Source organism: Tenrec ecaudatus, chromosome 12, assembly GCF_050624435.1.
Source record: "Tenrec ecaudatus isolate mTenEca1 chromosome 12, mTenEca1.hap1, whole genome shotgun sequence".
Taxonomy (NCBI): Eukaryota; Metazoa; Chordata; class Mammalia; order Afrosoricida; family Tenrecidae; genus Tenrec; species Tenrec ecaudatus.
The window spans coordinates 107,016,465-107,042,409 of NC_134541.1; the positions used below are offsets into that span (position 1 = coordinate 107,016,465).

At 50.4% G+C, this 25,945-nt stretch overlaps 1 protein-coding gene and 1 pseudogene across 1 annotated transcript in view; one reads left to right on the top strand and one right to left on the bottom strand.

Moving 5' to 3' along the window:
* C12H16orf96 (chromosome 12 C16orf96 homolog) overlaps positions 1-23,821 on the bottom strand; it is a 39,817-nt gene extending 15,996 nt beyond the window's left edge. The window contains exons 1-11 of the mRNA XM_075528031.1: positions 23,402-23,821; positions 8,326-8,430; positions 5,566-5,646; positions 5,279-5,389; positions 5,031-5,153; positions 4,770-4,936; positions 4,154-4,609; positions 3,918-4,092; positions 3,338-3,869; positions 2,089-2,174; positions 1,565-1,675 (exon numbers count right to left, since the gene is read on the bottom strand). Of these exons, the coding sequence (XP_075384146.1) occupies positions 1,565-1,675; positions 2,089-2,174; positions 3,338-3,869; positions 3,918-4,092; positions 4,154-4,609; positions 4,770-4,936; positions 5,031-5,153; positions 5,279-5,389; positions 5,566-5,646; positions 8,326-8,430; positions 23,402-23,821 (2,367 nt within the window). The remainder of the gene's footprint in view (positions 1-1,564; positions 1,676-2,088; positions 2,175-3,337; positions 3,870-3,917; positions 4,093-4,153; positions 4,610-4,769; positions 4,937-5,030; positions 5,154-5,278; positions 5,390-5,565; positions 5,647-8,325; positions 8,431-23,401) is intronic.
* LOC142422250 (ragulator complex protein LAMTOR5 pseudogene) lies at positions 14,681-18,820 on the top strand (annotated as a pseudogene).
* Positions 23,822-25,945: the final 2,124 nt, after the last annotated feature.

Genomic DNA, 25,945 nt, shown 5'->3' on the forward strand with positions numbered 1-25,945 from the left:
TCTGGCTGTCCTGCTGCCAGGGCAGATGTGCATGTTCTTTGGTGGTCCGTGGTCCTTTGCCAGCTCCATGGTTCAAACGTCGATTGTTCTTCCATTTTCCTTCATCAATGCCCGCCTTCCATATGCATAGGCGATGACTGAAACTACCTAACCCAAAGTGAGCTCCTGGCTTTGCAGCAGTTTACAGAGGGCTGTGCACCCATTACCTAATGCAATGCCTCATTTGATCGCTTCTATCAAGATTGACAGCCTCAGAAGCCTTATTGGGGCAGTTCGACTCTTTCTTTTCTTTTTTTAAAGCAATGAGAGACTAGAGAAGAGCTATCTGTTAGGTCGACTACTTTGGACATGTTGGCAGGAGGGACCAGTCCCTAGAGAAGGACATCATGTTGAGTACAGTAGAGAGTCCCTGAAGGAGAGGAAGGTCCTCTAGCAGACAGACGGCCATAGTGGCTGCAGCAGGAGCTCCAACAGAATAGGGGCAGGAATGGGGGAGGCCATCCTGTTGTATACGGAGCTGCTTTGAGTCAGAATCAACTCAATGGCCCCTAGCAATGAAGAGTTTGTCATTGTGCAACTCGCTGTCAGGGTGATTCAGGAAGCTTGCGGTGACAGTTAACATAATTTGAAGCTCAAGAGTGAAAAGGGCTGCAGGTTAGCCTGTCAAGTCGCAACTTAATGACCTCATTTGGAGGCACTGAGGAGATAAATAGATCGCTGGAGGTCAGACACAGGCTCAGTCCTTGTGAGACATTCCTGCAGACAAGACACAAGGATCTACGTTAGAGCCCTGGAACTGGGGAGCCACAGGGAGACCCCTGCCAGTGCTGAGGTGCTTCCACTGCCACTGGATCCACAAGACTTTCCACCCACTGGCCTGTGATCTTCCTGCTTTCGGTGTCATTGCATGTGTTGCGTGAGTCTGAAAAGGACTTTATAGATTGGTATCGGACAGATGGGTTAATATCAAACTTATGGACTTGATCTGGAATGGGCTGGGATGTTTTTTCAATATTCATCAGCTCTTGTATATAAAACTCTGTCTTATACACACATGGGTGTCTATGAATTTGTTTCTGGAGTCCACCCAGACTAACACCCTTGCCAGCCCCGTGCACGGCAGGACAGCACACCACGCCATCCTCAAGATTGTAGGTGTGCCCAGGTCTTTCTGTCCGTGCAGTGCCTTCCAGGGCAGGGCCTCACCCACCCTGCACTGCACACCATTCCTGGTGTAACAGTCAGCCGCGCTCCGTTAGGCTTTCCTGGGCTAATTTTCCAAAGCAGCTCTGCAGGTTGCCTAGTCTGCCATCATTGGGAAGCTCCACTGGAGCCTATCCTCCATGGGGATTTGAAATACTGGTGGCAGAGCTTCTCACGTCCCAGCAACACGGGAGCCACCACAGGCATTCAGGCAGGTGGTGGCAAGGAGAATCGCGCACCGCACCGTGAGATGCCAGGACAATGCCCAGCTTTGGACACGGTCCCATCTGAATGTCTGAGTGAAGACCCCCACCCCCACCCACCCCCCAGCCCGCTGTGGTTTTCCCGGGCCCCCTTGCACCTTGAATTCATCCATGCGAAGCTGGATCTTCTCTACGTTCCTGTCCAGCAGGATGTAGTGATCCTTCATCATCTGGATCTTGTTACCCCACATGCGCTCTAGTTCCTCCTCCTAAAATGGGGACATGCAGGCAGCCCTGGTCTCACCTTCTGAGGCCTCTGGGAGGATGCATCGGATCTGTGCATCCCTGGTCTGTCTCGGCCCCATCCCAGTGGCCCTCCAGGACACACCCTTCAAGCAGTCGGAGCCGTCTGTCCTTCCCACCCACCCCAAACCCTGCTCCGGCCACATTCGCTGTTAGGGAAGGGTAAAGCAGGCTTAAATTGGGACCCATCCATATGGGCTCTCTGCTCACGAAGCAGACCCTAGCTCCCTCCACTTGGCTGCAGCTGCCTCCCCCAGGTCTCCTCTTTGCTGCTGCATGGTCTCAGAGGGTAGATACCCTGTCTGGTCCTGAATTCAAGGAGTCCCCAAAGTCCCAAAGTCAGGATCCCCAAATTGGCCATTTTGCCCAAGACGCTGACCTTCATCCTGGACTTCTGGATGCTACGCATCTTCTCCTGCAGCATGTCCACAGTGTTCCCAAGTTTCCCTGAAGCACTCACATTAGCTGAAAGCAGAGGAGGGGGCAGGGGTGGAGGCAGAGGCGTGGTAGGAACCCTGGCGGCCTAGTGCTCCAACTCTTGTGATCAGGAGAACACTCAGGCAGTGGCCTCCGCGAGGGCATGGAGGATGCTCCGGGAGCTGTGGGCAATTGCCTCCTTGGTCATGAGACCTGAACTGGATGATTCACAGCCATCCGGGCTTTGCTAAGCTCTCCGAGGAGGCGGAGGCAAGCTCAAGTGCAGACCCATCCATACAGGCCACCGGCTCAAGGAGCAGTGTGCTCGCTGCAGGCATGAAGTGGATACAGACACCCACTGGCCTGGTGGCCACCTGAACATGACTGTGGTGCTTAAAGGACATGTGTGCCTGCAGCAACAGTGCCTCCTGACCTTCTCTTCCAAGATCTGGTCAGCGTTGCTGGTCTTCTCCAAATGCTCCCCTGACAGTGCTGTTTCCCCGGGTCACTTTGAAAGGTTTTCAAGAGTTGTTTTAACATCTTAAACTCAGACCCTAGCTCCTGTCCCCTGAGAAGAGATCAATGCAGGGCCCCTGAGAACTGGTCCTCAGACTGTAACTCTTTACAGGAGTAGAAAGCCTCATCTTTCTCTCTCAGGCTGGCTGTGGTTTTGAACTGCGGGTCCCAGGCATGACCACTGTGCCACCAGGGCTCCAAGTGAACGTACACACATTGTAAAGGAACATAGTAGGGGACATAGTTGGGGGGCGCGTGCAGTGGCCCGGGTTCAATGATCCTCAGGTGTAACCATCACCCCGGCTCTCAGTTAGAGGGTCAAGTATTGCTAGGATGCTAAGCGGGTTTCAACAAAGCTTCCAGACTAAGACAGAGTGAGCAGAAATGCTTGGAAAGATTGCCTCCTGAAAACCCTCAGGGCCAGCGCCTCCAGGTCCCCAAGCAGTCATGGGGCTGGCACAGGACGGGGGCCAGCATTTGACTGTGCTCTGAGAGGGGGGAGGTGTCTCAGGGCGTTGGGGACACGGGTTGGGCTCTTAGAACAGTGCAGGAGAGGCTTGTGGTTACTCCACAGGCATGCATGGCTAACAGCTCCAAGGGGCATTTTGACAGGGGTGGGGGTGCGGGGAGATGAGAGAGAGAGCAGAGGGGCCTCTCACAGGCCCCGGCACACCCCAGCCTGCTCCTGGGCCTACCGATGTAGTTCAAGTGCTGCTGCAGCTTGGTGTAGAGCTGAGCAAACTCCTCCTTCATGGAGTCGTGTCTGGCAGGCAGTGTGGCGATGTAGCTCATGGACTTCTCCACCGCCTTCTTCTTGTCTTGGGCACTCACCACCTGCTGCGTGGGCAGAAGGGAGCTGGAGAAAGAGGGCTGGTAGGGGAGGGTGGTCACTGACTGTTGAGGGGAGTAGTAGTAATTGTCCCCATTGACGTCTTCGCCTAAGGCCACAACGCTGGTAGCCCCTCGGCTGGTCCCGGCACCTAGGTCATCCATGAACACTCCTAAGGGTCCAGCTGATGCCGTGGCTGAAGCTAAGGAGGCCATTTTGGTGGCAGGGGCGTCCTTGACCCGCTTGGCAGCGGCCTGGGCAGCCTGGGCTGCGGAGTTGGCGGCGGCAGCGTAGGCAGCAGCAGCGGCAGCGGCAATGGTAGCGGTGGTCCTCATCCGTTGGAGGGCAGACCGGGGAGCCTTGGAGGACTTCTCCTTGGAGGGCTTCTCCTTGGGGGGCTTCTCCTTGGGGGGCTTCTCCTTGGGGGGCTTCTCCTTGGGTTCTACCACGGCAAACTGCTCTCCCGCCCTTTCTTTGATGACCTGGAATTGGGCAGTACTCGAGTGGCGGGACTTGTAAGGCTGGAGGGGACGGGGCCATGCTGAGCCCAGCTCCCTGGCAGGTGGTGGGGCCCTGGAGAAGGGATACTGGGGGTGGCCTGGCTGCTGGAGTTCTGACAGGCTGGAGTCAGGGGGCACGAACTCTGGGGGAAAGAATGGCCAATGGCTTGCTCCAAACCAGCCTTCGGCGGCGGGCATAGGCCAGGCTCCAGGGCCTGTGGGCCAGCCTGGGGGTGTTGTGGGCCAGCCTGGAGGAGGTGTGGGCCAGCCTGGGGGTGTTGTGGGCCAGCCTGGAGGAGGTGTGGGCCAGTCCGTGGGGGTCGTTGTTGGCTGGCCTGGAGGAGGTGTGGGCCAGTCCGTGGGGGTTGTTGTGGGCTGGCCTGGAGGAGGTGTGGGCCAGTCCGTGGGGGTCGTTGTGGGCTGGCCTGGAGGAGGTGTGGGCCAGTCCGTGGGGGGTGACGTGGGCCAGCCGGGGGGTGTTGTGGGCCAGCCTGGAGGAGGTGTGGGCCAGCCTGGAGGTGTTGTGGGCCAGCCAGGGGGTGTTGTGGGCCAGCCCGGAGGAGGTGTGGGCCAGCCTGGAGGAGGTGTGGGCCAGCCTGGGGGAGGTGTGGGCCAGCCCGGAGGAGGTGTGGGCCAGCCTGGGGGAGGTGTGGGCCAGCCTGGGGGTGCTGTGGGCCAGCCTGGGGGTGCTGTGGGCTGTAACTCCTGGGCAGGCTCGGATCCCCGTGGCCATGCTGCTGGTGCAAGTCCGGCTGCTGGGCTGGGCTCCAGTTCAGCCCTGGCTTCTGCCCCTTCCACCTGGGGCTCAGGCTGGGGCCTGGGCTGGGGCTCTTGAGCCCCAGGGGCTGCTGGTGTAAGTCCGGGTGCTGGGCTGGGCTCCAGTACAGCCCCGGCTTCTGCCCCTTCCACCTGGGGCTCAGGCTGGGGCTCTTGAGCTCCAGAGAACACCTCGGCGTGTGTAGGCTCTTCGATAAGGAGGGTCTCAGGGACCTCAGTGTGCAATGGGATCTGCAGGATCTGAGTGCTTTGGATGGGCTGCAAGGGCTGGAGGTGAGGCACGGGCTCCATGTACTCAACCGTCTGGAGCTCAGGGGCCTCTGGGAGTGGCTGAATCGAGTGCACCGTGGATTCCTGCTTCTGCAGGGAGGATTCCAGGCTGCCTTCTGGCTTCATCTGCGTGTCCTGAGGAAGGAAGGCATCGGGGCTGCCCTTGGCTGCTCCCCGCCCTCTCCACCCCTCCCCTGGCCCCTGCCCCCATATTCAAACCCATCTCCTGCCCCCTGCGGCTCATCTGCTGTTGCCCTCACCTGCTCCTCGCTCGTCGCCGCAGGGGCATGGAACATGGCCTCGTGGAGCCCACTCCACAGCACCAACTCCTCGTTCTTGGGGAGGCTGCTCATCTTTTTCTGTATGGTGGACTGTGGGCAGGGGCGGGACAGAGCTGAGTGATTCCGGAGAAGGAGGAGGAAGGCCTGTCATCACGGTCTGCCTCCTTGATGTGGGTCCTTCTGGGGTGGCCTCCCTCCCCACTCCCCACCCTGGAGTTGGGGGAGCCGAGGGTGGGGGAGATTCCGGCAGGGGTCATGACCCTCACCAGTTCCTGCTGCAGGTTAGTCATCCTGCGGTTCTGTCTTCTGAGATCATCCACGAGTGCGTCACACTTGTCTATGTTCACCTGCCAAGTGAAGCGTGCATGCCTGTGGGCTGGGGCTGCATCTTCTGGGCCCGGCCCTGCTTCTTCCCATGCCTTGAACATCTGGATTTAGCTCCAGGTGATGGAGAGTTTGAGGAGGAAGAAGAGTTTATCTCCAGATAACAGTGGCTACAAAAGAGCTCGGAGGAGGGAGGTGGGGACAGGATTCCAGGGGCCAACAAGCATGGAAAATGCTAGGCTGAGGGGCATCCAAGAGGCTCCTTTGGATGGAGCAAGACTTCTCAGTGCCTTCCGTGGAAAAGGCACATGAGGAATCTCTAAGAGGCAGGTTTAGTAGGCACTGGTTCCCTGACATCATTTCTGGAGGATACCTGTCCTGGATTGGATTGTGTCCATTTGGCTCCCCTGGGCAGTTATGTCACGATGTGATCATCGCCCCCCAGGATGTGAGCAGCCTATCAGTTGTAAGAGGCAGAGGCTGGGAGGTAACTCCCTTACTCGGTTCCCAGCCCTGATGCCATGTCCAGGGGAGTCCATGGGCACTATTCTGTATTACCCTCTGTCTCACGAGTCCTAAAAGGAGACAGATGAGCAGAGGAGGAGGACATGAGTACCACCATGAAGGAAGAGCTGTGAGCGGGGTACATCCTTTGGACCCAAGGTCCCTGTGCTGTGAACCCACTAGAGGCAGGGGAAGATAGATGCCAAGACACGTAGCGATCTCCAAGGAATTTTGACAAGAGACCAGACCCTTCCCCCAGATCTGACACAGAGAGAAAGCCTTCCCCTAGAGTCAGCACCCTGACTTTGAACTTCTAGGGTGAGGAAATAAATTTCTGCTTGTTAAACACCTCACACACACACACACACACACACACACACACACACACACTTGTGGTATTTCTGTTCTAACAGCACTAGTGGTGTGGCTCTTCTAGCCATAGTCTTTGTAACTGCCACCAAATGACTGGATGGGACCATGCAGATTGGGGGTGTTTCTTCTTTTTCCTGATGGGTCTGGGTAAGAGAGGGTGAGGGAAGATGCTGGTAGGATTATATGATTCAATTGTGAGTGGTTCTTAGTAGGGTTAATTGTGATTGTAAAAACTTGGAACTCTCACATAGAGGTTGGTCTGTTTTGTCAATTGGTCTGTTGAGCCCTTTCAGAAGCCGCTAGGAGGCATCTCAATACCACCAAGAAAGAAAACCCAGGAGTGGAGCATATCCTTTGGACCCTGAGATTCCTATGCATTGAAGCTTCTCCATCCAGGCATAGAAAGTGACGATATCAGAGAAGTGGCAGAGGTGGGGCAGCAGCAGAACCCAGAGTCAGAACATGAGAAAGAGTGGTGAGTTTCCTAGTCCATGCCGCCAGGGAATCTGAAAGCTTGATTGTGGAGTGGGGTGCCTCCAGGCACTTAACTGGGGAGCCAGTTTGTTGACTCATGGAATTAGTGCTGAGCACCTTTGGCTTGAGGCTTATGGTGGAGTGGTGTGCCCTTTGGATATTTATCGGCAATACTAAAAGGGCTCTGTAACCTTGCCTGGCAGGACAGAGATGAAGGGATCATGTGGCCCAGAGACCAAGGATCAGAGAAAAACCTGCCTGTGGGCGCAGCTGGGAAAAGGCCATTTTGATGGGAAATTGTGTCTTGAACATTTCTGATCCTGTATTGTAATTTTTCAACTTCCCTAACAAACTATATAATCGTGAGTATGGCCTGTGAGTTCTGTGTGGCCATAGAAATGCATTATTGAACCTAGTTGAAGCAGAGAGTGCTGTGGGAGTGAGCGCAGGTGTTAGAATTGGTAAGGAAGGTGGGAGGGCAGGGGCATGTCTGACTTCAGCCTCATAGGAATGAGGCTTGGGCTGGTGTGGCATTTGATTCTCCCTCTCTCTGGTGCAGTCTGAGAAGGTTCAGGCACCACCTCCATGCCCTTTTCCACGATTAGATAGCAGACTGTGACCTTTCTCTTCCAAGAATGTAGTTCTCAGAGTTGCCATGGTGACCAAAGCACCAGCCAACCTGGAAGTTGGGGATGATGCATTCAGTCACACAAGTTTGCAGCAAGTGACAGAACCCCAGCCACAACCTGGCCTGGGGAGGCAGCTACCTGGCTGCTGACCCAGCACTGACTCCTCACACTTCAGGAATACCATGTCCGTCCATATCATAGTAGGACATGAGAACATTGTCTGGATCGATAACCTTGTGCGAAGACCAAGAGCTAGGATAGATGCCTGTGCTAGGCTCAGTGCGGACAGTTTTCTAGAAGAGGCAAAAGTATTCTCTCTTTGCTCAGTCCAGTGGAAGCCTGGAGATTCAGAGATGTGGAAAGTACCTGCCCGATGAAGAAGCCCCTCAGAGGAAAGTAGTACCGAGAGGGAGAGAGAGCACCTAAATCCGGTTGTATCTTGAAGCCAGACCGGAACTTCTTTTGGCAGATGAGACAAGAAGTTCCTAAGACAATAAAATGCCTGAGGCAGGATAATGTGAGTTTTTATCACTTACAGCCAAGTGTCCTGACTAACCGGAAGGCGAGGAAAGTTCAGCCAACAGGCCAAGTGCTTGGGCAAGTCATCCCCCTCCCCTGCCCTCGCGGTGCGTTATTTGAATAGGCTCTCTAGCTTTACGCCAGTGCCTCAACCCCCAAAGACCTGAGCAGTGCGCCTAGCATGGAGAATACTGGGAAGTCTACCTTCTCCACCTGGTCCTTCAGTATGTCCACATCTACTCTGAGCTTCTCCACGGTGCCCTGGGTGGAGTTAAGGTTGCTGAGCAGCTCCTGTAACACCTGCATAACCTGAAAGAGGGAGAGGGGGAAAGGGGAAGTTAGTTACAGCTGCGATGAGCCAAGATCAGTGCATTAAAGCAGCCACAGCCCAAAGGGCCCTCAAGGACCTCCCCAGACTGGGGGTGGAATGGCTGAGGAGCCTGTGGTTAGGTGGCGCTGAGTCGGCCCCATGTACAACAGCATGAAACTCTGAGGGATTAACCGCTGGAAACCTTATGAATAGCAGGGGACATTGTCGGATATGGAAAACCCCAGGCACAGCAGCAGAACACGCTCAGCTTTAGTGCCGGAAGCTGAGCCCCTCAGGTTGAAAGGCATTCAACGTCGAGTGGACCGGAATGATGAGGGTGGCATCAAGCCTTTGGGACCTTTGTTTGCCGAAGGGGCATGGCTCAAAAGGAGATCAGCTGCAAACATTTGTTAATTGGAACTTGGAAGTTGTCCACAATGAAAGGGAACCCATTCAGAATCATGTCCTAGGAAACAGTGAGCTGATATAGATTGGTATTGGCCATTTTGAATCAGTCTGTTATATGGTTTACTATGTCAGTGACAACTTCAAGAGGAACGACTTTTCACTCATCACAATGGTGTCTGTGATAGGATAATATATATCTGCACACAAGGAAACCCAGTTAGTATAATTATGATTCAAACTTACACAGCGACCACTAGCGTTAATGATGAAGAAATGGAAGAATTCCGGCAATGTCATCAGTCTGAAAATGATCAAACATGCGATCAAGATGCACCAATAATTATTGGTCATTGGAATGCAAAAGTTGGAAATGAAGAGGAAGGAACAGTAGTTGGGAAATATGGCTTCGGTGACAGAAATGAAGCTGGAGATCACATGATATAATTTTGAAAGACCAACAACTTGTTCATAGCAAATACCTCTTTTCAACACTAAAGATGACTACACATGTGCTACTCCTGATGGAATATGCAGAAATCAACTCAGCTGCATCTGTTGGAAGAGATGATGGAGAAGCTCAATATAGCAGTTAAAACAAGATCAGGTGCCGACTGTGGAACACACCGTCAATTGCTGAAGTTAAGGCTGAAGCTGAAGAACATTGAAACAAATCCACAAGAGTCAAAATACGTCCTCAAGTATATCCCACCAGGGAATGTATGGATGTGCTTTATACAATTGATGTATGTATATGTATGGATGGTGATAAGAGTTGTATGAGTCCCTAATAAAATGTAAAAAAAAAAAGTATATCCCACCTGAATTTTGATACTCTCTCAAGAACATATTTGGACGCCAATGATAGAAAACCTGAGAAGCTGTGGTATGACATCAAGAACATCATATATGAAGTAAGCAAGAGGTCATTAAACAGGCAGGGAAGACAGAAAGCATCAAAGGGGATGTCAGAAGAGACTCTGAAATGGGCTCTTAATTGTAGAGTCGCTAAGGCAAAGAAAGGCAAGAACGGGTGAAGTCAAGGATCTGAAGAGGACATTTCAAAGGGCAACTGGAGAAGATAAAGTTCATGAAATGTGCAAAAGCTTAGAGTTAGAAAACCAAGAGGGAAGAACACACCCGGCTTATCTTAAATTCAAGCCTGCAGTTGGACTATCAAAAGATCCTACGGGCAAAATATTGAACGATGCAGGAAGCAACCAAAGAAGATGGAGAGAGCCAGCCAGAAGGAGCACGGAGGAGACAGGCTTGATCTGAGAACACAGCCAGCACCACGAGCCCAAGAGCGAGATGATCCCGGAGGAGCTGCGGAAGAGAGAGGAGGACGTCAACATGGCCCCTCTCCGTGCTCACACAGTCAGTCAAGAACAAGACCCAGGTGCTCAGCAACTGCCGCAACAACACGAAGCGTCTGGGCTGAGTGAAGGCCTTCGACAGGCACTGCAACTGCTGGAGAACGTGAAGGAGATGTGGACCGAGGTGCCCAAGAGCGGCAAGGGTAAGAAGTCCAAGCCCATCCGCAAGGACTGCTACATCTCCAAGATGTTCCTGTGAGGGGACTCTGCCATCGTGGTAGTGTGGCGGTACATGCCCATTGCATGTAGGGCCGCACCACCACCCCGTGAAGCTCTGCCCTGTGTAGCCAGTGTGATGGCTACAAAAAAGCCGGGGGAAAAGTTGGAAAGATTACACAGTCATTGTACCAAAAAAAAGAACTGGTTGATATTCAACCATTTCAAGCAGTAGCACACGATCAAGAACCAATGGTACTGAGGGAGGAAGTCCGAGCTGCACTGAAAAGCATTAGTCAACAGCAAGGTTTCAGAATTGATGGAGTAACAATGAAAATGTTTCAGCAGGCTGAGAAAGCCCTGGAAACCCTCACTTGTATATGCCAGGAAACTTGGAAGGCGGTTACTTGGACAACCAGACTGGAAGAGACCTTCACGCCTAAAACTACAGAGATTCAATCACATTGGCATTTTAAAAGTGATTCCTGTTGACGGTGAGCAAGCTTCCGCATCTATTTCCAAGTTTCAACCTTCGTTAAACTAAGAGAAAAAAAAACCACAACTCTTATGTTTAATTGTTTTATTAGTGGCTCATACAACTCTTATCACAATCCACACATGCATCAATTGTGTAAAGCACATTTGTACATTCATTGACCTCATCATTCTCAAAACATTTGCTCTCCACTTAAGCCCCTGGCATCAGCTCCCCTTTAATCCCCTCCCTTCCCGCTCCCCCCTCCCTCATGAACTCTTGATAATTTATAAATTATTATTTTGTCATATCTTGCCCTGTTTGACGTCTCTCTCCACCCCCTTTTCTGTTGTCCGTCCCCCAGAGAGGAGGTCACATGTAGATTCTTGTAATCAGTTCCCCTTTCCAACCCACTCACCCTCCACCCTCCCAGTACCGCCACTCACACCACTGGTCCTGAAGGGATCATCCGCCCTAAAAACCAAAACTCTTAAGTAATACTTTGGGAAGGGGCCCTTAATGAAATAAACTTCACACCCACTCAGTTAGTTCGTTACAAGGAGCCCAGGTTGCAAAATGATTAAGCACTTGATTGTTTCACAGAAGGGAAACAAACGAATAAACAAAACGTCTCCTCATCAGCTTCCAGAAAATATGACGGCCCAGGAAACCTCATGGGGCAGTTCTGCTGAGCTGGAGTCCATTTGATGGCACACAAAACAAGTGCGGTATACTTTTAAAAAGACTAAACAAGTGTTGGTGAGAATATGGAGAAACTGGAACTCTCACACATCCCTGGTGGGCATACAAAACGAGGCAACTGCTTTGGACTCCAGCCTGGCAGTTCTCAGACCTTACACCTTGCGAGGTATCCAGCAAGTCCACCTCTAGGTAGACACCCAAGTGTCTGTACAAAAGCTTACACATCAGTGTTCACAGCAGCATTATTAAATATAGCCCTGTGGCAGTTATATAATCTCCTGTCAACTTACAAAGGGGTGGAGTCTAGCCTGGCAATCAGGTCACAGCTTGATGACCTCATTTGGAGGCGCCATGGAGATAAAATACACACACAGACCAGATACACACAGACTCTGCTGCTGCTTCTTGCTGACAAGACACATGGAGCTACGCTAGAGCCCTGGAGCTGGAGGAGCCATGGGGAGACCCCTGCCAGCACTGAGATGCTTCCACCACCACTGGATCCATACAACTTTCTACCCACTGGCCTGTGATCTTCCTGCATTCAGCTTCATTACATGGCTGCGTGAGTCTAAAGAGGAATTTGTGGACTGGTATTGACAGATGGGGTAATATGGACTTGATCTGGACTGGGCTGGGCTGCTTTCTTAATATACAATTACTCCTTTATATAAAGCTCTTTCTTACACACACACACGAGTTGCCCTGACTTTGTTTCTCTAGTCTACCCGGACTAACACGAGCCCCCAAAGTACAAAGAATCCAATAGTCCATTGACTGGTAAACAAAATATCCATACAGTGGATATGATTTGGCTCCCCCGGCTACAAAGGGCTCCCCTGGATCCCCTGAGAGCAGGATAAGTGGAGGAAGGGCAGGCAGAGGAGGGTTCAGACGGGGGTGTGCCTGCAAATGATGACGCAATTTCCTTCAGGCAGTTGAAAATGTTCTCAAAGCAGAGTTTGGTGATGGTTGCGTAGCTCTGCGTATACTAAAACCATGAACTAGTGCATTTTAAATGGATACATTTTATGATAAGGCAATAAAACTGTAACACTGCCAGCATTTTCTTTTCTTTTATAAACAATTCAAGCAATGTCAACACTGACTGTCGTTGGATAGTTGTTGTTCGGCGCTGGGGAGTCCGTTCTGATTCATGGTGGTCCTGTGACGGCTCAGGAGGCCAAAGCACTGTCCCACCCCGTGCTGTCTTTAACCTAGTTGCTGTGGCCACCACAGTGTCCAGCTAGCCTACCGAGGGATTGTTAGAGCACGCTCTCCTTTATCAAGCAGGAGGTTTCTCCCGACGTGTCCAAGGAGGTCAGAGGAAATCTCACCTTCCTGGCTTCTAAGGTGCAATCTGGCTGTCTTTTTTTTTTTTTTTTTGCGGTGGGGGTGGGGGGACAATAGTCTGATGGACTGAAGTACCGAGTATATTCAAAGCTTGATTTTTATAATCTTCTTACAAGGGAATGGTTACAAAACAAACATCAAAGAATTTGCTTTCATGTCTTTTTTTTAAAAGTAAATATTTTTATTTATTTATTTTAAATCATTTTATTGGGAGCTCATACAACTCTTATCACAATCCATCCATCCATCCACTGTGTCAAGCACATTTATATATTTGTTGCCATCATCATTTTCAAAACATTTTCTTTCTACTTGAGCCCTTGGTATTAGCTTCTCATTTTTACCCTCCCTCCCGTCCCCTTCCTTCCTCATTAACTCTTGATAATTTATAAATTATTATCTTTTCATGTCTTACACTGACTGATGTCTCCCTTCACCCACTTTTCTGCTGTCCATCCCCCTGGGAGGGGGCTATTGGTAGATCATTGTGATTGGTTCCCCCTATCTGCCCCCACCTTCCCCTTCCCCTCCTGGTGTGGTTACTCTCAATATTGGTCCCGAGGGGTTTATCTGTCCTGGATTCCCTGTGTTTCTAGCTCTTATCTGTACCCGTGTACATCCTCTGGTCTAGTCGGGTTTGTAAGGTAGAATTGGGGTCATAATAATGGAAAGGAGGAAGTATTCAAGAACTAGAGGAAAGTTGTATGATTCCTCGGTGCTATACTGCACCCTGACTAGCTCATCTGTTCCTTGTGACCCTTCTGTAAAGGGACGTCCTATTGCCTACAGATGGACTTTGGGTCTCCACTCCGCACTTCCCCTCATTCACAATGATATGATTTTTTGTTCTCGATCTTTGTTGTCTGATACCTAATCCTATCGACACCTCATGATCACACAGGCTGGTGTGCTTCTTCCATGTGGGCTTTGTTGCTTCTTAGCTAGATGGCTGCTTGTTTATCTTCATCTGGCTGTACTTTTATAAGACAGATGTGTTTGTTCTTCTGGAAACCATGGAACTTTCAATATTCTTGGCCAACACCATAATTCAAACACATCAGTTCTTCTCTGGTCTTCCTTATTCATTGCCCAACTTTCACTTGCATTCTGAAGTAACTGAAAATACCATGGCCTGGGTCAGGTGCATCTTAGTCCTTGGAGTGACATCTTTGCTCTTCAGCACTTTAAAGAGAGCCTGTTCAGCAGATCTGCCCAGTATAACACATTGGCCTTTTTTCTTCATTACCCAGCCTTTGGATGGCCCTCCTATTGGATTGTATTCAAGAATTATTGTTCCTTTTGTTGGGCGTGATCGTGATATTATGAGATGGCTTTACAAAGTCTTTATCTGCTTTAGGTGGAAGATGGTTTTTGCAGAAATCTCTGGGGTCCAGATCCCCCAACTATCCACTGATGATCCCCCAACTGAGGGTCCCCTACAAACCAAAGAACATGAGCAAGAACCATTCCCATTCCACAGAGGTCGATCCAGCAAAGATGGCAGAACCTTGACTGCTCTACAGGTAAGGGCAACCCATGAACGGGAAAGATTCTTTTCTCATATGGAGTGCTTCCTCCTGTGACAGTGTACAGCATGAGACCTAGATTGCTATTTGACCTGGTCAGGCGACAAGCTCTGGACTCCTGTCCCAAGGAGGAAGGGGCCGGTGGAGGGGAGCTGTCTTAAATAGTCAAGGCCTGTGCTGGGCCCATGGAAGAGTAAACAGGAAGAGTCCAGCATGTCCTCTGCCCAGGGCCCTCCCAGCAACATGCAGGGCTTGCATGGGGCAGATTTCAGGACGAAATGAACCCAGACAGCTGCACTTCCTGGAGGGCCTTCTGATGGAACATGGCAACCAGGTATGGGCACTCGAAGCTAGACTTGTCCCGACTTGTAGCTCCTGCTCTCCCTGAAGAGGGCTTGGAGAAATCTAGGTTCCTCTAGGTCCAGTGTTTACAAAGGCCTTGAAGAACTTGATAAGGGACCCAAAGCAAATGTCATCTCAGCAACCAACTAGGCTGGGACACACTCCACAGCCAGGGCTTTGGCAGATGGAAGCCAACCACGCTTAGCTCCCAGGGAAACATGTCCGGGCATGGGGAGCAGGGAGAAGACAGCGGGAATGTTATCTATCACTGTTACTGTAGTCATTTTCACCCCAACTCTCCAACCCCAGAGTGCCCACACTGTCCTTGCCTTAGTCACCCACTGTTGCCGTGATGCAGATGCCACCCGTGGGCGCTACCAAGGACAAGACATTTATTTTCCCCATCAGGAACCCTGGGCGATCCTGGGTTTCTTGGTTCTTTAGTGTTCCTTGGCTTGCAGTTGGGGCCTCACAAAAGTCTCTCTTCCCCTTGTCTGACTCTGAATCTATTCTGATCTTTTCAAAACTCTGAAGTGATTAGATTTAGGACCCACCCTACACCTGTAAGACCTCATTAACATAAAGAAAAACCTGATATCGAAATGGAATCATATCCACAGAGGTACCCATCTCCCCCATCCAAAAACCAAAACAAACTCACTGCCATCCAGTCCATGCTGACTCACAGCGACCCTGTAGGACAGAGAAGAGCTGCCCCTGTGAGTTTCAGAGACGGCAATTTTTTACAGGAGTAGAAAGCCCTGTGTTTATCCCATGGAGCTGCTGGTGGTTTCAAACTGCTGACGCTGAGTTAGCAGCCCCAGGCATAACCACGAGGTCACCAGGGCTCCTTTCCGTCGAGGTACAGGAGCCAGAAATGCAGCACGTATTTTGGGGGAGGAGACACAACTCAACCCACGTTGTTTACAGGTGCCGTTGAGTCAGTTCCGACAGAAAGAAACCCTGCTGGTCCTGCACCATCCTCAGAATTGTATTTGAGCCCATGGTGCCAGCCACTCTGCCCATCCGTCTCATGATAGGTCTTCTTTTTACACGACCCTCAACTTTATTGTGCATCATGTCCTTTTCAAGCAGCTGGCCTCTCCTGGTCCAAAGTATGTAAGACAAAGTCTGTCCATCCTTGCTCCAGGGCATTCTGCGGTCCTTCCTTCAAGACCGATGTGTTTGCGTTTCTGGCAGCCACGGCGTTTGCAATGTTCTTGGCCAGCACCACAATTCAAATGCATCGGTTCTTCTCCGGTCTTCCCTCTTCATTGCCCAACTTTCACTATGAGGTGACTCAAAAGACCAAGGCTTGGGCCAGGCACACCTTAGTCCTCAAAGTGACATCCTGGCTCTTCAACACTTCCAAGAGGCCCTGTGCCATCGGATCTGCCCGGTGACATGCGCTGTTCTTCCTTCTCCATTGGCCAGCTATCACGTCCATGACCGCTCTGAAATGAAGTCACCAGCTTCGCAAGAGCGCCATTGAAATGGGAACTCTGGCCGGCTTTTAGGATATACCGCAAATCCCCAAACCAGACCATTGCCACCAAGTCAATTCTGACTCATAGCGACCCTGAGGATAGGACAGACTGCCCTGTAGAGTTTCCAGGGCTACCCATCTGGAGGGCGGCAAGCTGCCTCATCTTGCTCTCTCCCCGAGCAGCTAGTGTGTTCGAATGACCAACCTTTCAGTGAGACGTGCAATGCTTAACCCCCTGCACCACCGGGGTTCTTTGTTTGCTATACAGTGGATGCTTTCTCCTGGGGGCGTCAGATGACAGGTTCTTCCAGTCTCCTCGGGTGGGGATACATGTGTTGGGCTACACCTTCCCTGTTTCCCCAAAAATAAGACAGTGTCTTATATTAATTTTTTCCCCAAAGATGCACTAGGTCTTATTTTCAGGGGCTGTCTTATTTTTCCATGAAGAAGAATATGGTACACATTTATTGTTTATTGTTTTATTACAAGAGATCTTGTACTTCCTGTCTGCTCCAGCTACGTTGAGGCCAACAGTGAGCTGCGTGGTGGTGCCCATCACTACGGTCCAGAGTCCAGAGTTACAGTAGCTTCGGCAGGGCCTTATTTTCGGGGAGGTCTTATTTTGGGGGGATGCCTGATATTTCAGTGAGAGGCAAAACTGTAAGTAGGTCTTATTTTGGGGGATGTCTTACTTTCAGGGAAACAAGGTAACAAGGTGTGATGACTGACGCTGGCCCTCATTCTCTCCAGCTGACCTGCAGTCACCACGACAGAGGAGACAACCAAGGCTTGAGGTGTTTGAATGACAATGCTGGAAAAGAATATTCAAAGTCCCACGGGCTGCCAAAAGAACAAACAAATCTGTCTAGGAAGAAGTACGGCCAGAATGCTCCTTACAGGTAAAAATGGCGAGACTTCATCTCATGCACGTTAGACATGCTGTCAGGAGAGACCAGTCCTTGGAGAAAAGCATCATGCTTGGTCAAGTGGAGGGGCAGCAACAAAGAGGAAGGCCGCCAATCAGATGGAGTGACACGGTGCCTACAACAATGGGCTCCAACATAGGAACCATTGTGAGGCTGGTGCAGGATCAGGCAGTGTTTCCTTCTAAGGCACAAGTTCAAGGATGCTACTGAGATGCTGAGCCAGGGGCCGGGGACTGGCCTGGTCCATCTGAAACTTTGAAAATAAATTCCCTGTGGGAACGTGACACCTCTAGGATTCATGGGTCAGGATGTGCAAAGTCAGAGTTTTGGCTCCCCTAAACAGTTGCAGTCTCAGAAACCCCCAGGGGGCAGTTCCGCTCTCTCCTATAGGGTCGCTCTGAGAAGGAATTAATTGGTGGCAGTGAGTTTGGCTTGTGAGGGCTGTTTTTGGTGGTAGTGCAGTTGGCTAAATACAGGATGATGAGCTAAAAGGTTTGAGGTTCAAAGCCACCACCTACAAGATCCCTCTGGGGCAGTGTTGTGTGGCAGGAGTCGGAAGCAACTTGTCAGCACAGGGATGTTTTCAGTGGTCATAACGAGAGGTGGTCACTGGCATCTAGTGGGCAGAGGCCAGGCACAGGATACCCCCACCCCCACCCCACAGAATGATCCAGGCCCCAGATGTCAAAGTCAAAAGGGCCAAGGCTACAAAACCCTGTAATCCAATGATTCTGAACCTTCCTAATGCCTCAACCCTTTCATACAGTTTCTCATGTTGTGGTGACCCCCCAACCATAAAATTATTTTCATTGCTACTTTATCACTGTCATTTTCCTACTGTTATAAATCAGGTGACCCCTGTGAAAGGATTGTTTATAAATTATCAAGGGTTTGTGGAGGGAGGGTGGGGTGGAAAGGGGGAACTGATTACAAGGATATACATATAATCTCCTTCCTTTTTAGTGGGTGAAGGGAGACATCAGTGTAAGATATGACAAAATAATAATTTCTAAATTATCAAGGGTTCATGAGGGAGGGGGAGCAGGGAGGGAGGGGGAAAATGAGGAGCTGATACCAAGGGCTCAAGTAGAAAGCAAGTGTTTTGAGAATGATGATGGCAACAAATGTACAAATGTGCTTGACACAAGGGATGTATGTATGGATTGTGATAAGAATTGTACGAGCCCCCAATAAAATGATTAAATAATGAAAAGATTATCAAGGGTTCATAAGGGAGAGAGGGGGGAAGGGAGGAAATGAGGAGCTGCTATCAAGGGCTCAAGAAGAAAGAAAATGTTGAAAGTGACGATGGCAACATATGTACAGATGTGCTTGACCCGGGGGAGATACGCATGGATTGAAATAAGAGCCGTAAGAGCGGGAGCAGCACCTGGAGGGCACAGTGAAGCATCCATCCATTGTCGGCTTCCTGTGCACAGAGTCACAAGGACTGAACCTGGGCTGCCGCGGGACCCTGTCGGATGAGCATGCTGGAGCGATATCTGTATTAGCTCAGCAAGCAGCTAAGCTAACCTCTGACCCCACTGATATCCCTGTGGTGTGTCCAGAGTCAGATAACGGGAACATTATGATCCAGAAACACGACGGCATCACGGTGGCAGTGCACAAAATGGCCTCTTGATAGATCACCGCTGCACCCTGACATGTTATGACTTCTGTCTCCTACAACTATTAAATCCCAGCAGCTAGGCCATGGCATGTCCACTGGGCAGTTTTCCTTCACACTTTTGAACATTTCCTTGTGGTTTAGGTGAAACCCGACAACGCAAGTTCTTTTCCCATTGGACAATTTATACCACGTTTCATGACATCGGTTGTGATCTCTCCCCACTCCCACCCCATTTCCACTCCCCAGCTTGCCTGCTCCTTCTGCCTTCAGACTTTTGCTTTGGGGCAAACGCTGCCCGTTTGATCTCTTAGGGTTGAAGGCTGAGAAGCACGTTCCCCCTTGGTGTTACTTGCTGTTCACCCCGGCCTATAGGCCAGCCTATTGTTCAGCTATGGGCAAGCCTGGCGGTGTAGAGGTTAAGTGTGGGGCTGATCACTGCCATGTCGGCAGTTCAAACCTACCAGCTGCGCCCCGGGAGCAAAGTGAGGCTAGCTACTGTTATCAAGCATTATAGTTTCGGAAACTCATGGGGGCAGTTCTACACTGTCTTACAGGATCACCCTGAGTCAGTATCAACTGATGTTAGTGAATTTGAGTTTGTTTTGGGTTTTTTAATTTAGATGTAAAGTGAAGCTTCTCCAATAGTGAGGTCAGTTTTCAAATGGAAAAGGTGTTTTGAGGCCAGTCTCAGGATTCCACCAGGTCCTTATCAGATCAACAAGCCTGAATTTGGGTTTGTCCTACATTTTTCTCTCCTGTCTATACCCTTCTGTAATCCCTGTTCTGGTTTCAGGAGAGCAGATGGTGTGGTACAGTCCTTTGGACTAATAGTTTGCTTTCGTCTCTGACTGTCTTTAACCCTCTTTGCTCCAGATGGGAGGAGACCAGGAGTTGTGTGTTAGGCGGCTACTTGCAAACTTTTCAGACTTGGGATAGTTTGCTATTTATTTCAGAGTAAGCTGCTTTGGGGGCACGCTCTGGAATAACCTATCACAATATTGGTGAGAAAGGCTCGTGTAGCAGCAGCATGTCCCTGATGCCTTTGTATGTAGAATTTATTATATTCAATAAATCTGGTTGGAAGAAGAAAAAAAAAGAGCTGTAAGAGCCCCCAATAAAATGATTAAAACAAAGAAGAAAACATTAAAGAAACTGATTGTGGAAGCAATTGTACCATAGTGCTTGATTGATTGAACTATGAAATGATATGCTATCTGTATTAAACGATATATTCATTTTGAGAAAAGAGAAACAACAACAACAAAAAAGACTTACAGCCTTGGAAACCCCATATAGGTTCGCTAATGAGTCCAAACTGGCTTGATGGCAGTGGATTTGGATTTGTTTGTTGGCTCCAGGGCCAAGGAGTCCCTGGTCAGCCCAAACATGTAGTCCTGGAAACTCAGTGTAAAAGTCGCAGGTGCCCACCCACTGAGAGAGTCCGCTTACGAAAGGCCTGACCATCTGCTGTCATGAAAGCCCCTTGGAGTGGAGGTCTACCCTGACACAAGTGGGGTGGCCCTGAGCTGCAAGCGATTCAGCAGCAAATTCAGTTCCCACTGCTTCCTCCCTACGTCCCTTCTCCAGTGCTCTGTCCTCAGTGATCTCCAGGGTGGTAGATGTCCTTGTCTGCCCTCCCACCAGCCTCCTCCACCTGCCCCGTGTCTGCCTGGAGACCAGCGCTCTATACTTTCAAAACCTCTGAGCCCTCTGACTCTGGCCCTGTGAGCAAGCCTACGGGAGGGGCTGGTGTAGGGTTGGAGAGAGGGGGCCAGGGAGCAGCTCAGCGCCCAGCCTGACCACACTGCAGGTCCGGATTGCCCACTGGCTCCACGTGAGACTATCCCTGGAGAGCCCCATCCACCCTCTCTCTGCTCATCATTGTCATTGTTCCTGCATGCGGCAGTTCTTTCTCCTTTGGCACTGCAAGCTGGGTTCCAGTCACCGACCTTTGTTATAAGCAGGGCGGGGGGGGGGGGGCGGTGGTGGGAGGCTCATCCAAGGAGGGCACAAGCTGGGAGGTAGTGCTCTCGACTGCTAACGGGAAGGTTGGGTATCCAAAGCTACTCAGCAGCTCCGCGGAAGGATTGGGTAGTCTGGTTCTGTTGTTGTGAGAGACTGTTGAGTCGGTTAACTCATGGCAACCTGTGCACAACAGACGGACACACTGCCCGATCCAGCGCCCGCCATCCTCACAAGTGTCCAATCCTTGAGCCCACTGTTGCAGCCACCGTGTCCATCCATCTCGCTGAGCGCCTTCCTCTCTGTCACTGCCCCTCCACTTTGCCAAGCATGTTGTCCTTCGCCAGGGACTGGTCTCTCCTGACATGTCCAAAGCGCATGAGACAAAATCTTGCCATCCTTGTCTCTAAGGAGCACTTCATTCTAGACAGATTGTTGTTGCTTTTGTTCTTTTGGCAGTCCCTGGTGCTTTCCTAGAAACTCAAACACCAAATTCACTGCCAACGAGTCCATTTTGACTCATAGCGACCCTATAGGGTAGAACTAACTGCCTTTGTGGGTTTCCGTGGTTGTAAATGTCAACGGGAGCAGAAAACCTCAACTTTCTCCCATGCAGTAGCTGGTGGTCTTGAACTGCTGACCTTGAAGTTAGCTGACCAATGTGTAACCCACTACGTCAACAGGGCTCCTCAGAAACACCTGTATGAGGAATGGGAGGGAAGGACTAGCCCCATCCCAGAGCGCCAAGCCTTGAGGGCAACATACTGGCATGGAGCAGTGAACTGAGAGAGAGGACGACGGGGCCAGGCCCAAGCTGAGCTATGTTGACCTCTCCCCAGAAGAATGTAATACAGGCAACAGCACTGAAGATATAGCCCGGGGAGAGTGGTGGGTCTGTCCAGAGCACACAGGTGCGAACTAAGACGGAAAGAGAGAGACAATGGACCTCATCATGGCCCACCAAGCCCCAAGGACGACATCCCTGCTTGGACCATCAATGCACAGAGAGGACTGTAGGGCTGGCCCCACCACAGACACAATGTTCCCTCACTTACCCATAGTTTACAGGGGACAGCACTGGAGACACTGTGCGGAAAGTGTGCTCGGTCTGCCACACACACAATGGAGTGAAATTCAAAGGGAGTGCAACAGGGTAGCAAGGGGAGCCAAGTAATCAAGTCCCCAAAGAATCCTGAAAACACACTTCTGATCAGGGGACAGGGCTTGGCACCTCATCAGACCCAATTGGAAAACATTCATAAGAGTCAGCAGACAGACCTGGAACTATCTATCGGTTTTTGTTTTTCTTGTCTGTCTATATAAGATAGGCAAGACAAACAATCCTGAGGAGAAAACAACAGGACCCATGGTGTGGGGGCTTTGGGGGACATGGGAGAGGAGGGGGTTGGAAGGGGGACTGGGAAGCCAACAAACTCAGGGGTAAGGGAACAACAAGAGATCTAAAATTTATGGAGGGCATATAATGCCTGGTAGGGTTTCATCAGTGCCAATGTATTCAAGAGGAATTACTGAGAGCCGAATGGAGGGTGAGCATGATAGGGGACAGGAGGAAGGTGAAAGGAAATAGAGGAAAGAAGTAGGAGGCAAAAGCTATTCATAGAGGTAAAGCTATAGGCATGTATATGTCAATATATTAATTTATAATGAAAGGGATAGAGGTCAATGTACATAAATTTATTTAAGTATTAAGATAGCAGATGGATTTGGGGGCTCTACTCAGGGCCTCCTTAAACACAAGAACACTCTGTTCTAATAACCTGGCACTCTTTGATACGCACCTTCCCGACAAGATTGCCGAAGACAAAATGGGTTCATAAGCAAATGTGGTGAAGAAAGTGGATGGTCCAGGTATCAAAAGATAGCATCTGGGGTCTTAAAGACTTGAAGTTAAACAAGCAGCCATCCAGCAGGGAAGCAAATACGCCCACATGGAAGAAGCACACCAGCCTGTGTGATCCTGAGGTGTCTGATACCTGATCAGGTATCAGGGATCAAAAGATCCAAAATGAACAATTATATCGATGAGAAAGAAGGGGGGTCAGAGTGGAGACCCAAAGCCCATCTGTAGACAATTGGACATCGCCCCAACAAGAGTTATAAAGAAGGGACGATTCAACCAGGGCGCAGTATAGCACCAATGAAATACACATCATCTCTCAGGAACAGTAGTGGGAGTAGCGATATCATGAGGGTAGGGGGATGGTGGGGCTGGAATAGGGAAGAGGGAACCCATCACAAGGTTGGATATAGCCCCCCAACCCCACCTAGGGACAACGAACAGAAATGTGGGTGAAGGGAGACAAGGAACAGTGTAAGACATGAAATAGCAACAATAAAATATCAAGGATTCATGAGGGTGGGAGGATGGGGGAGGGAGTGGGGGAAAGGGACTCAAGTAGAAAGAAGATGTTTTGGAAATGTTGACGACAACATATATACAAGTGTGCTTAATACAGTTGAATGATGGATTGTTATGAGATTTGTAAGAGCCCCCCCCCCCAAAAAAATGAGTAATCATAAAAAACAGAGCAAGAAAGAAACACTTGTAGGCAGTGGCACTGTGACACCTGAGAAGGGTCCTGGGGGTGTCAGGGGGAAAGGGTGGCTTACCTTGGCTGTGGCTTCTGCATTGCCCTCGGCCATCTTCCGGAGTTTTATGAAGTTCCACAGATCCTTGACCGGCCTCTCACTTCCCTGGCTGGCCTCCAGCAGCTGGGTCGTGGAGGGCAGCTCCTTCATGGAGGCCACCTGGCTCTCCACCTTGTCCATGCGGCTCAACACATGGTCAAAGACGTTGTTGAGCCTCTTCATGGGGCTCTGGATGGGCTGGGCGTCTCCCTCCCGGGGCACGAGCGGGAGCTGCGAGCTCTGCAGGAAGTCCTCGTCCCCTGAGAGGACCTTCTTCAGCTCACCCAGGTGGATGTGCTCCAGTATGCCCTGCAGCAGCAGGTGCAGGGCCTGGAAGTTCACCACCCCAACCTGTGGGATGGCGATATTGACCAGCTCGGTGTAGGTGACAGAAAAGTCCATTTTGTCTGTGGGGGCGGCCATCCCAGGGGGGCTGGGAGGATCTGGGCACAGGATCTGGGCACTGGAGGTGGCTCTGAGAGCTGTACGGGTGGGTCCTCTGAGGTGCAGAGAAGTGAGGAGTTAGGGGGAAAATGGCATTTGTCCTGGCTGGGGCTCGGGTTGGAGTGTCTGCTGGTTGCTAGGCTACCAGAGAACATGGACAAGTGGGCGGGCTTCTAAGAACCAGAGGTGGGCAGGTGCTCTGGGCCCAGAGAAAGTGCTCAATTAATATTTGATGAGTGTTTGAATAGGTGAAGTCTTATGTAAACCCTTGTTCCCTTGAGACTGCTGAACCCTTCCAAGGAGGGAGTGGGTGGGGGTGAGTGTGAGGGTGGCAGGAGGCCTAAGCTCTCGAGGACAGCACGGTGGGGTCCTGGTATTGCTGTTAGGTACCTTTGGGTCAGTTCTGACTCACAGGGACTCTGAGCACCACAGAACAAAACCCTGCCCGGCCCTGTTGCAGCCACTGTGTCCATCCATCTCCCCACCCCACCCTCTCCTTCTCCTGTTAGATTTGAGGTGGTCCTGAAGGTGTTGCAGACCCGACAACCATTCCCGAGACTTAGAGAGGAGATGGCTCTGTGCAGTGGGACAGTGGAGGGCTTTGTGGGTAACACAGCAGAGCATGTGGACTCTTCTCACAAGCTGTGTGAGCTTGTGCCACTGACTTAACCTCCCTGGACCCAGGGGTCCCATGGTTCCCTTCCAGTTTGACCCCATGCTGAGAATCCTCCCACGCCCCAAACCAAAAAAAAAACTAACCTCGCTGTCCTCAAGTCAGTTCTGACTCATAGTGACCCGATAAGACACGGTAAAACTATCTCTGGGTTTCGGACACGGAAAGTCTTTAGCAGAGCAGAATGCCTGGTCTGTCTCCCACAGAGCGGCTGGTGATTTCACACTGCTGCCTTTATGGTTAGCAGCCTAACACGTAACCGCTACACCCTCACGTCCCACCCTCCACCCCCAGAACCACTGAATCAGAATCTTCATGCTTAACAAGGTCCCGGGGAAGTCTTGCAGGGTCTCTGGCGAGCCAGGGGATCTTGTTAAAAGGTAGATTTGGAATGAATTGGCTCAGAGCTTAGCCCTGAAACTCAGCTAGCTCCTTGACCTTCTTCCTGGGGAGGTGGTGCCTTCTTTTTGTGTTGTGATGGATAGATAGTAGGGACCGGCAGGCCAGAGATTACTGGAGAGGGTAAGTCAGACAGTCTTAGTACAAAACCATAGGAACCTTTTACTCAACAAAAATACCAACATGTGAAGCTCTTGTTTGTCACCACATCCTCCAACCAGACCTGTCCACTTCTGAAGACCGAGTCTCCTAGTTCTCTATGCCTTTCTTTTTGGCACAATGGATTATGCATTGGGCTACTGACTACACGATCAGAAGTTTACAACCACCAGCCACACCACGGGAGAAAGTCGAGGCTTACTGCTCGGGTCAAGAATTACAGTCTCAAAAAAAAAAAGAATTACAGTCTCAGGGGGAAAAAAAATTAGTCTCAGAAACCTGCAGGGGCAGTTCTACCCTGTCCTACAGGGTCACTAAGAGTCGTAATCGACTGAATAACAGTGCGCTTGATTTGGTGTGTATTTCCTTCCTCAAATGCCGCTGTACTTCTCAGGGACTCAAATGATTTCCTGAAGAAGAACGTCTACACTGTGCTGTTGTTGATGAAGTGCTCTGCATACGTTTGGACATCGAATTGGTTGCCTGTACTGTTTAGCTCTTTTGTTTCTTTCCTGATGATCCGTCCTTCCTTCAGGGTGGTGTGTCTGTTTCTGTGTTGAGCTCTATGAGAATTTGGTTGATGTGTTTTGGGGGTCTATATTGATCAAGTCCATATGTCAAAGCGTGTTCTTTTTTTTTTACCCTATATACCTTTTTAATATTTTAAGTTTTATTGACATATCATTCACATATCATACAATTTCATAATCAATTTTAGCATATTTTCTTCATTCTTATTCTTATTACTATTAGTTCCTCATATCCCCCCACACCTCCCCTGCTATAACCCTAAGAAACTATTAATCCAATTACTGTCTTTATTGATTTTCCTGTCTTGGATTTCATATAAA